At 47.4% G+C, this 11,146-nt stretch overlaps 1 protein-coding gene across 5 annotated transcripts in view; it reads right to left on the bottom strand.

Moving 5' to 3' along the window:
- trak1a (trafficking protein, kinesin binding 1a) overlaps positions 1 to 11,146 on the bottom strand; it is a 69,424-nt gene that overhangs the window by 15,872 nt on the left and 42,406 nt on the right. For all 5 annotated transcript variants that reach the window (XM_031822099.1, XM_031822096.1, XM_031822100.1 and 2 more), the window contains 8 exons: positions 8,287 to 8,363; positions 7,946 to 8,062; positions 6,830 to 6,930; positions 3,379 to 3,487; positions 2,835 to 2,913; positions 2,318 to 2,448; positions 1,960 to 2,034; positions 1,302 to 1,439 (listed from right to left, as the gene is read on the bottom strand). In XM_031822099.1, the coding sequence (XP_031677959.1) occupies positions 1,302 to 1,439; positions 1,960 to 2,034; positions 2,318 to 2,448; positions 2,835 to 2,913; positions 3,379 to 3,487; positions 6,830 to 6,930; positions 7,946 to 8,062; positions 8,287 to 8,337 (801 nt within the window). In that variant the 5' untranslated portion in view covers positions 8,338 to 8,363. The remainder of the gene's footprint in view (positions 1 to 1,301; positions 1,440 to 1,959; positions 2,035 to 2,317; positions 2,449 to 2,834; positions 2,914 to 3,378; positions 3,488 to 6,829; positions 6,931 to 7,945; positions 8,063 to 8,286; positions 8,364 to 11,146) is intronic.

Here is an 11,146-nt window from a genome sequence, read left to right as displayed (position 1 = left end):
CCTCTCCTTCAATCTGTTCTTCCCTCCTCTCTCCATTCCCCTCTCCTTCAATCTGTTCTACCCTCCTCTCTCATACTCTATCCCTCTCTCCATTCCCCTCTCCTTCAATCTGTTCTTCCCTCCTCTCTCATACTCTATCCCTCTCTCCATTCCCCTCTCCTTTAATCTGTTCTTCCCTCCTCTCTCCATTCCCCTCTCCTTCAATCTGTTCTTCCCTCCTCTCTCCATTCCCCTCTCCTTCAATCTGTTCTTCCCTCCTCTCTCCATTCCCCTCTCCTTCAATCTGTTCTTCCCTCCTCTCATACTCTAGCCCTCTCTCCATTCCCCTCTCCTTCAATCTGTTCTTCCCTCCTCTCTCATACTCTAGCCATCTCTCCATTCCCCTCTCCTTCAATCTGTTCTTCCCTCCTCATGCTCCCTCCCCCCTTCTCATGCTCATACTCTAGCCCTCTCTCCATTCCCCTCTCCTTCAATCTGTTCTTTCCCTCCTCATGCTCCCTCCCCCCTTCTCATGCTCATACTCTAGCCCTCTCTCCATTCTGTTCTTCCCTCCTCATGCTCCCTCCCCCCTTCTCATGCTCATACTCTAGCCCTCTCTCCATTCCCCTCTCCTTCAATCTGTTCTTCCCTCCTCTCTCATACTCTAGCCCTCTCTCCATTCCCCTCTCCTTCAATCTGTTCTTTCCTCCTCTCTCATACTCTATCCCTCTCTCCATTCCCCTCTCCTTCAATCTGTTCTTCCCTCCTCTCTCATACTCTAGCCCTCTCTCCATTCCCCTCTCCTTCAATCTGTTCTTCCCTCCTCTCTCATACTCTAGCCCTCTCTCCATTCCTCTCTCCTTCAATCTGTTCTTCCCTCCTCTCTCATACTCTAGCCCTCTCTCCATTCCCCTCTCCTTCAATCTGTTCTTCCCTCCTCATGCTCCCTCCCCCCTTCTCATGCTCATACTCTAGCCCTCTCTCCATTCCCCTCTCCTTCAATCTGTTCTTCCCTCCTCTCTCATACTCTAGCCCTCTCTCCATTCCCCTCTCCTTCAATCTGTTCTTCCCTCCTCTCTCATGCTCCCTCCCTCTCATACCCCCCCTCCCTCCTCTCATGCTCCCTCCCCCCTTCTCATGCTCCCTCCCCCCTTCTCATGCTCATACTCTATCCCTATCTCCTCTCTCATGTTCCCTCCCCATGCTCCCTCCCTCCTCACTCATACTCCCTCCCTCTAGTCTGTCCATAGAGAACAGGAAGGGTTGAGGTGTACTGAGAGGTAGTGATTTATTACTCTGACCCCTGTGTATGTGTGTCTCACCATAGGGAACAGGCCCAGGGAGTGGAAGCGTCGGGGTGTACTGAGAGGTAGTGATTTATTCCGGAGGTTCTTCAGCTCTTCCTGGGCCTCATGGAGCATTTCCATACACTCTGCATACTTATCCTCCAACTCCCTCAGCTAGACGAGGGGGGGGGGGGGGAGAGAGAGAGAGAGTAGAGTAGAGTAGAGGAGAGTGAAAAGAAAGCGCAAGAGAAGAAGAGCAAGAGATTATCAGAAAACTATATGGACAATATCACAATTGTTGTAAATAATGTCAGTGATAATCATATGCTGTTGAAGCATCAGGGGGACATCAAACACTATTCTATTTAAATATGGTTAGAGATTGTATTGTATTGAATTATATAACCCAACTTCCACTAGACTCATTCCATGGAGGGCCGAGTATCTGCATGTTTTCACTCCTCCCTTGTACTTGATTGATGAATTAGGGTCAGTAATTCGTAAGGAACCCCCCTCACCTGGTTGTCTCAGTCTTAATTGAAAGGAAACACCAAAAACCAGCAGACACTAGGCCCTCCATGGAATGAGTTTGACACCCCTGGCATAATGGAAAACATCCCTAGCGTGGTAATTGGGTCTCGTTAGGCAGTGCTTATTGTCCTCTTGGTAATTGATTAATGAGGCCTTACTGTACCTCAGCAGTGAGCTGGCGCTGGGCATCTTTGGCAGCCCCTAGATGCTGGGTGAGCTCTTGGTTTTCCACTGCATACTGTGGAACAGACGTGACTGTTAGTCCCTTAGGGCTATAAGCTCACACACATCATCATCGACACACTGATAACAGCTATAACAGACTAGTTGTGTTCCAGGTCGGCGTCTTTGCAGCTGTGCCTTTCTGAAGATGTCTATATTATGAATATGTTTCTACTTCTCCAGGCGCTGTGACATCAGAAAAATCTGCAGAGCGGGACTGTAAGAAAGGCGACCTGGAACGTGTCCATTGGCCTGGACCGTGGCAGGCAGTCTGGGTCATTACTGGCCTGGCCACTCACAGACTTGGACTTCTTCTGCAGGTCTACGATCTGGGACAGGAGGTGTGTGATCTCCTCCTGCTGGCGAGACCCATCGTCCGTCTTCCTCGCCAGCTCCTCCGCCAGGGTGGACATCTGGTGGTTGGCATCTCCTAGTGGGCGCACGGGACGGGGCAAAATAAATGACATGAGCAAAGAGCATCCACCATGAATCCGTGTTGTTGACCTCTCATAGACCTCCTCCATAGCAACACTTAAATGTAGCTCCAGTGATACATGATGTTAACTGCCTAGCTAGGTGTTAGCAATATCTCCACCTAGTTCTCCTCATATGGCTCTCACACATCCAGTCCTATCAGATGTGTGAAGGGGAGTGAACAAGGGCAGAGGGAACATCCTTATTGGAATGAAACACTGCCCTGTTTTGCTTTCTCTCAGAGGGCCCAGGGGACAGGGGAGGTGAGACCTGAGCCGTGTGTGTGTCTGTGTGTGTGTGTGTGTGAGAGAGAGTGAGAGTGTGTGTGTACATGTTACTCACTCAGCTCTTTGACGACGTCGTTGACCAGCTGCTGCTCCTTCTCCTCGTACTCCTCTGTCTCCGTCTCCAGGTGACTGGCCTGGTGGGGGATGACAGGATGCAGCCACACATCATCATCACTGGTACCTCTGGTTTACTATGAAAATACTCTACTGAATCTTTCTGGTAAGCATCTGAGGTTATTCAATCAAATTAGCTCTCTCTTGCTAACATAATGGTATTTATTACAATGATCTCCCATGTGACCCGGCAATAAGTATTTCATTAGGTTGTTGTTTTGTTAAATTCCATATTATTATCTGACTGTAACAAAGTATTACCCAGTTGCCATCTCTTCACTGTCTAAGTTTAGTCAATGTTTATCATTGTACAGTGTTAACTGAACTGTAAAATGAATCCCCAGACTGTGATCTAAACCTCAGGGTGCAGAGCCATGATCGGTCCCCAAAGCAATGACATTCATATCTGACCTCTCCTTCACAGTATGGTCAGCAGGACACCGCCACAGAACTACACACAGGGTTAGTTAGCGACATGACTTTACCTCTGATCTGAGAGAGATGTTCTCTGCCTCCAGGTCTTTGAGTTTCTTCTGCAGTGAGTCCAGGGGGAAGTATCTTGGCACCGACAGTGTGGAGTCATTGTGGCGGATGCTGTGTGGACGAGACACAGTGACCGGTCAGTAAGTGACAAGAGACATAGGCTTCGTCCCAAATGGCATCCTATTCCCTACGAAGTGAACTACTTTTGACCACCAGGGCCCGTAGTGCAACATGTTGTGCACTGTTTGACCAGAGCCCTATTTCACCTTTATTTAACCAGGTAGGCTAGTTGAGAACAAGTTCTCATTTACAACTGCAACCTGGCCAAGATAAAGCAAAGCAGTGCGACAAAAAACAACAGAGTTACACCTGGAATAAACACACAGATGGGTCTATTTACAGATGGGTCTATTTACAGATGGGTCTATTTACAGATGGGCTGTGTACAGATGGGTTTATTTACAGATGGGCTGTGTACAGATGGGTCTATTTACAGATGGGTTTATTTACAGATGGGTATATTTACAGATGGGCTATTTACAGATGGGATGTGTACAGATGGGCTGTGTACAGCTGCAGCGATCAGTAAGCTGCTCTGACAGCTGATGCTTAAAGTTAGAGAGGGAGATAAGTCTCCAACTTCAGTGATTTTTGCAATTCGTTCCAGTCATTGGCAGCAGAGAACTAGAAGGAAAGTCAGCCAAAGGAAGTGTTGGCTTTGTGGATGACCAGTGAAATATACCTGCTGGAGCGTGTGCTACGCGTGGGTGTTGCTATGGTGACCAGTGAGCTGAGATAAGGCGGAGCGTTACCTAGCAAAGACTTATAGATGACCTGGAGCCAGTGGGTTTGGTGACGAATATGTAGTGAGTGCCAGCCAACGAGAGCATACAGGTCGCAGTGGTGGGTAGTATATGGGGCTTTGGTGACAAAACAGATGGCACTGTGATAGACTGCATCCAATTTGCTGAGTAGAGTGTTGGAGGCAATTTTTTAAATTACATCGTCGAAGTCAAGGATCGGCAGGATAGTCAGTTTTACAAGGGTATGTTTGGCAGCATGAGTGAAGGAGGCTTTGTTGCGAAATAGGAAGCCGATTCTAGATTTAATTTAGGATTGGAGATTTTATTTGATCTTTATTTAACTAGGCAAGATCAGTTAAGAACAAATTCTTATTTTCAATGACGGCCTCTGGGTTAACTGCCTGTTCAGGGGCAGAACAACAGATTTGTACCTTGTCAGCTCGGGGATTTGAACTTGCAACCTTTCGGTTACTAGTCCAACACTCTAACCACTAGGCTACCTTGCCGCCCCAATGATGCTTAATATGAGTCTGAAAGGAGAGTTTACAGTCTAGCCAGACACCTAGGTATTTATAGTTGTCCACATATTCTAAGTCAGAACCATCCAGAGTAGTTATGCTAGGCGGGCGGGCAGTAAATCGGTTGAACAGCATGCATTTAGTTTTACTAGCGTTTCAGAGCAGTTGGAGGCTACGGAAGGAGTGTTGTATGGCATTGAAGCTCATTTGGAGGGTTGTTAACACAGTATCCAAAGAAAGGCCAGATTTATACAGAATGGTGTCGTCTGCGTAGAGGTGGATCAAAGAATCATCCGCAGCAAGAGCAACATCATTGATATATACAGAGAAAAAAGTCAGCCTGAGAATTGAACCCTGTGACACCCCCATAGAGACTGCCAGAGGCCCGGACAACAAATTTGAGATACCAAGGCTGTTGAGTCTGCTGATAAGAATACGGTGATTGACAGAGTCGAAAGCCTTGGCCAGGTCGATGAAGACGGCTGCACAGTACTGTTTTTTATCGATGGTGGTTATGATATCGTTTAGGACGATGAGCGTGGCTGAGGTGTACCCCTGACCAGCACGGAAACCGGATTGCATAGTGGAGAAGGTACGGTGGGATTCGAGATGGTCGGTGATCTGTTTGTTCACTTGGCTTTCGAAGACTTTACAATGACTGGGCAGAGCTGGCAGAGGGGTTCAACACCATATACAGACCAGACTGGAACCTTCTGCATAATTTAGACAACACGGATAGATGGAACAGTCAATCAATGTTTTACCACCAGTGTAACAGGACGCCTGGTAGTGTCTGCCATTAAGACGCTAGTGGGAACGCCACGGTCCTGGTTTTCACCCAACCGCTCTGTGTTTGAGGGGTAAGAGAAACAGGTCAGTTTGTCTGTATTTTCCCCCTGAGAGAACACAACAAACAAACCCAGCCTGCTGCCTCAGTGTCACAGTACCTCTGTCTGAGAGAACACAACAAACAAACCCAGCCTGCTGCCTCAGGGTCACACAGGGTCACAGTACCTCTGTCTGAGAGAACACAACAAACAAACCCAGCCTGCTGCCTCAGGGTCACACAGGGTCACAGTACCTCTGTCTGAGAGAACACAACTAACAAACCCAGCCTGCTGCCTCAGGGTCACACAGGGTCACAGTACCTCTGTCTGAGAGAACACAACAAACAAACCCAGCCTGCTGCCTCAGGGTCACACAGGGTCACACAGGGTCACAGTACCTCTGTCTGAGAGAAGAGGGGGATTTTCTGGACAAACAAATCAAAGGCCTTTATTCATCTTAAAGAAAACAGCCTTGAAGCTCCTTAAGCAGGAGCCACAAAACATATCAACTACCTGCCCTTTGGATGGACTTGTGGGACCAGGGAAATAAGAGCTTAAAGGCCCAGTGCAGCCAAAAACTAGACTTTCTGTGTTATATATACACATATCCACACTTTGAGGTTGGAATAATACTGTGAAATTGTGAAAATGATGATAATGCCTTTTTATTGTAAGAGCGGGTTGGTGGGTTGAAGTTTTACATTTGTTAATAGAACTATATGAGAGTTCCAAACATCTCTCCCAATAACAGCTTGTTTTCAGTCCCCCCTCCCCACTCAGACCACTCCCAGACAGTCCTAGCTAAATTCTTGCTTGAGAAATTGTTCTTTGCTAAGTAGCTATTTTTGTTAATTTTGACCATTTTAATTGAAAACAAAATTACAGTAAGGTACACAATTGTTACCCAGATATGATTTGATATCGAAAATAAAAACAGCTGCATTGGCCCTTTAAGTTGAAATGTTATATCATTGTAAAAGGAGAATAGAATTGGGAGGAACAAGAGCAGAGAGACCTTACAGTAGGGACTAACCCCCAGGACTACATATAGCAGTCACCTCCTCTAGCTAAATGTTCTCTGCTGAGGAACCTGAACAGACCATAGTGGCATAGTGGGGGTTTACTGACAACGGCAAAATGAAGGAGTTTGGCTTTAAGAGGAACACGTGGATGTGATGAGTGGAGGGGAACAGGTCCGGTTGCTGTCTTTAGCATAACAACAACCATAGGAGTTGGCTATAAACCACAAACAGTTATCGGAACCAGGCTAATCTCACAGGTCGGGATGACAGATAGCAGACTCACGGGGTACAGGTGGACGAATCTCCTTCACTCTCCTCTGCTGCACTAGTGTAGAACTGGAGAAGCTCATCTTTCATAGACAGATCATGGCGCAGCTGAGAAACCTGCAGAGGGAGAGAGGGGGACAGAGAGGATGAGAAGGGAGAGAGATGAGGGAGGGAGAGAGAGGGGCAGAGGATGAGAAGGGAGAGAGATGAGGAAGGGAGAGAGGGGAACAGAGAGGATGAGAAGGGAGAGAGAGGGGCAGAGGGTGAGAAGGCAGAGAGATGAGAGAGGATAAGAAGGCAGAGAGATGAGGAAGGGAGAGAGGGGGACAGAGAGGATGAGAAGGGAGAGAGATGAGGAAGGGAGAGAGGGGAACAGAGAGGATGAGAAGGGAGAGAGAGGGGCAGAGGGTGAGAAGGCAGAGAGATGAGAGGATAAGAAGGCAGAGAGATGAGGAAGGGAGAGAGGGGGACAGAGAGGATGTGAAGGGAGAGAGATGAGGGAGGGAGAGAGGGTGAGAAGGCAGAGAGATGAGAGAGGGTGAGAAGGCAGAGAGATGACAGAGGGTGAGAAGGCAGAGAGATGAGAGAGGGAGAGAGGGGGACAGAGGGTGAGTAGGGATAGAGATGAGAGAGGGAGAGGGGGACAGAGGGTGAGACGCAGAGAGATGAGGAAGGGAGAGAGGGGGACAGAGAGGATGAGAAGGGAGAGAGATGAGGGAGGGAGAGAGGGGGACAGAGGGTGAGAAGGCAGAGAGATGAGAGAGGGAGAGAGGGTGAGAAGGCAGAGAGATGAGAGAGGGAGAGAGAGGGAGAGAGGGGGACAGAGGGTGAGAAGGCAGAGAGATGAGAGAGGGGGACAGAGGGTGAGAAGGCAGAGAGATGAGAGAGGGAGAGAGAGGGACAGAGGGTGAGAAGGCAGAGAGATGAGAGAGGGAGAGAGAGGGACAGAGGGTGAGTAGGGATAGAGATGAGAGAGGGGGACAGAGAGGGTGAGATGAGAGAGGGACCGAGGGTGAGAAGGGAGATGGGTGAGAAATGAGAAATGTGGGAGAGATAAAATATCAACATTATGTCACATCTTCTCCTGGTTCTGAGAGAGAAAATAGCACACGTACACACACTCCACACACACCTCCTCTCGAATGTGCTCCACTTGCTCCTCCAGGAATTCATTTCTCTCACTGAGGGTTTTGTTCTTCTTCAGCAGTGACTGGCCGATGCGGGCGGCGAGCTCCAAGTCCCGTTCTTTCTGCAGGGGAGACAGAGGGGCTGGTTAGAGGGGCTGAGCATCATGCATCATGATCTAGGAATCAGGTCAAAGGGAGACAGTTGCTACTGTATGACAATGTTTGACTTGTCCTATGATGTGGTTAACTTGGCCTGGCAGAGAGATGTCTGAACGGCAGATTTGACTATCCAAACAGACAGCATTGTAAATGAATGTGCTCTAAGTGATAGACCAGGTTCTCTTACCTCTTCAAGCAGACGAGTAACAGCATCTATGTCACTGTATGTCTTAGTCATCTGGCCCACTCTTTCAGCACATAGAACTGTAGAGACAACAGAGAGGAGAAACACAGTTAACAGCTGTAGAGACAACAGAGAGGACAAACACAGTTAACAGCTGTAGAGACAACAGAGAGGACAAACACAGTTAACAGCTGTAGAGACAACAGAGAGGACAAACACAGTTAACAGCTGTAGAGACAACAGAGAGGACAAACACAGTTAACAGCTGTAGAGACAACAGAGAGGACAAACACAGTTAACAGCTGTAGAGACAACAGAGAGGACAAACACAGTTAACAGCTGTAGAGACAACAGAGAGGACAAACACAGTTAACAGCTGTAGAGACAACAGAGAGGACAAACACAGTTAACAGCTGTAGAGACAACAGAGAGGACAAACACAGTTAACAGCTGTAGAGACAACAGAGAGGACAAACACAGTTAACAGCTGTAGAGACAACAGAGAGGACAAACACAGTTAACAGCTGTAGAGACAACAGAGAGGACAAACACAGTTAACAGCTGTAGAGACAACAGAGAGGACAAACACAGTTAACAGCTGTAGAGACAACAGAGAGGACAAACACAGTTAACAGCCGTAGAGACAACAGAGAGGACAAACACAGTTAACAGCCGTAGAGACAACAGAGAGGAGAAACACAGTTAACAGCCGTAGAGACAACAGAGAGGACAAACACAGTTAACAGCCGTAGAGACAACAGAGAGGACAAACACAGTTAACAGCCGTAGAGACAACAGAGAGGACAAACACAGTTAACAGCCGTAGAGACAACAGAGAGGACAAACACAGTTAACAGCCGTAGAGACAACAGAGAGGACAAACACAGTTAACAGCTGTAGAGACAACAGAGAGGACAAACACAGTTAACAGCTGTAGAGACAACAGAGAGGACAAACACAGTTAACAGCTGTAGAGACAACAGAGAGGACAAACACAGTTAACAGCTGTAGAGACAACAGAGAGGAGAAACACAGTTAACAGCTGTAGAGACAACAGAGAGGACAAACACAGTTAACAGCTGTAGAGACAACAGAGAGGACAAACACAGTTAACAGCTGTAGAGACAACAGAGATGAGAAACACAGTTAGCAGCTGTAGAGACAACAGAGAGGACAAACACAGTTAACAGCTAGGCCATATCTGAGTGCAGTCATGTACTGTATGTATGCCTGACTGCTAAACAGCTGGGCAGGGCAGACAGACGGATATTTGAAATAGCTGAGTTATCAGAGGGCCACCTACTGTACACATCACACAGCCCTGCCTGATGACCTCAGAGACCTTTAGCAAGTTGTTGTTATCAGGTAGACTGACACACTGGCTCTGCCTCAATACTGTTTCCTTGATTCCTCGTTTCCTTGTGTCCTCTCAACCCTTCCTCACCTCATAGCTTTCTCAAAACGCCAGAGGAAATCCAGGAAAGGATTCGAGGAGAGGAAACGGGTTTGGAAGGTTTCCCTCTGAGGTTTTGGAAAAACCGAGAGACGACAGGAGAGGAGGGATCCAGGAAAGACTATTGAGACGGAGGAAGTGACAAGTGAGATGGTTTGGACTCTGACCTCACCTCAACCCCAGCTGAGCTGATAACAGCACGTTGCCAAACTGCAGTGTCATTCTCTGTTAATACAATGTTATGTTATTCCCAGCTGATGCACTGTCACTGCCAAAACATGACTAATATATATATATATATATATATATATATATAGCACTCAACCCTGAGCCTATTTCTACCCCCTTTTTAGATCTTGTCTCATCGTTACAACTCCCCAACGGGCTCGGGGGGCAAAGGTCAAGTCATGTGTCCTCCAAAATATGACCTGCCAAACAGAGCTTCTTAACACCGTTCCGATGAGCCCAGAAGCCAGCCGCACCAACGTGTCGGAGGAAACACCGTTCAACTGACGACCGCAGTCAGTCTGGCCCGTCACAAGGAGTCACTAGAGCACGATGAGCCAAGTAAAGCCCCCCCTCGCCAAATCCTCCCCTAACCCGGACGGCACTGAGCCAATTGCACGCTGCCCTATGGGACTCACGATCACTGGCGGTTGTGATACAGCTTAGGATCGAACCCGGATCTGTAGTGATAAAAACATTTAATCAATTTTAGATATAAAACAAAGAAGAACTTGGCAAAAGAAAAAGCTAAACTGCATATTAAAATGATTGTTGAACTTCAACTGTCATCTAAAGGCATATTCTAATAAGAAACCTGGGACTTACTCCTGCCCTTTCCACTTCTCTCTCAATCTCTCCAGCCACAGTTTGTTATCTACTAATGAGCACGTCAGAGCAGGTTCCCAAGACGCCAGAGGAAACACAAAGGTAGGAACAACAGAGTCCAACTTCAATGTGGTTACTCCTAACTAACCTTGTGGATGTTGACAAAAGGGAGACTTGTGTCTTCAGACAGCTCCTGTGTGTTCTTTCTTTGGGGTTAAAGGGATACTTTGGGATTTTGACAATGAGGCTATTTATCTAAGACAGGTGTCTATAGGGCAGCAAACACAGGCTGGTAGGGTATAGGTCAGGCCTGGTATAGTTCTAATTGTTGTAATCTCAGATAGGTGTCTATAGGGCAGCAAACACAGGCTGGTAGGGTATAGGTCAGGCCTGGTATAGTTCTAATTGTTGTAATCTCAGATAGGTGTATATAGGGCAGCAAACACAGGCTGGTAGGGTATAGGTCAGGCCTGGTATAGTTCTAATTGTTGTAATCTCAGATAGGTGTCTATAGGGCAGCAAACACAGGCTGGTAGGGTATAGGTCAGGCCTGGTATAGTTCTAATGGTTGTAATCTCA

The sequence above is a fragment of the Oncorhynchus kisutch genome, unplaced genomic scaffold (assembly GCF_002021735.2).
Source record: "Oncorhynchus kisutch isolate 150728-3 unplaced genomic scaffold, Okis_V2 scaffold4065, whole genome shotgun sequence".
In the NCBI taxonomy this organism is placed as follows: Eukaryota; Metazoa; Chordata; class Actinopteri; order Salmoniformes; family Salmonidae; genus Oncorhynchus; species Oncorhynchus kisutch.
This window is presented reverse-complemented; position numbering and strand designations above follow the sequence as displayed.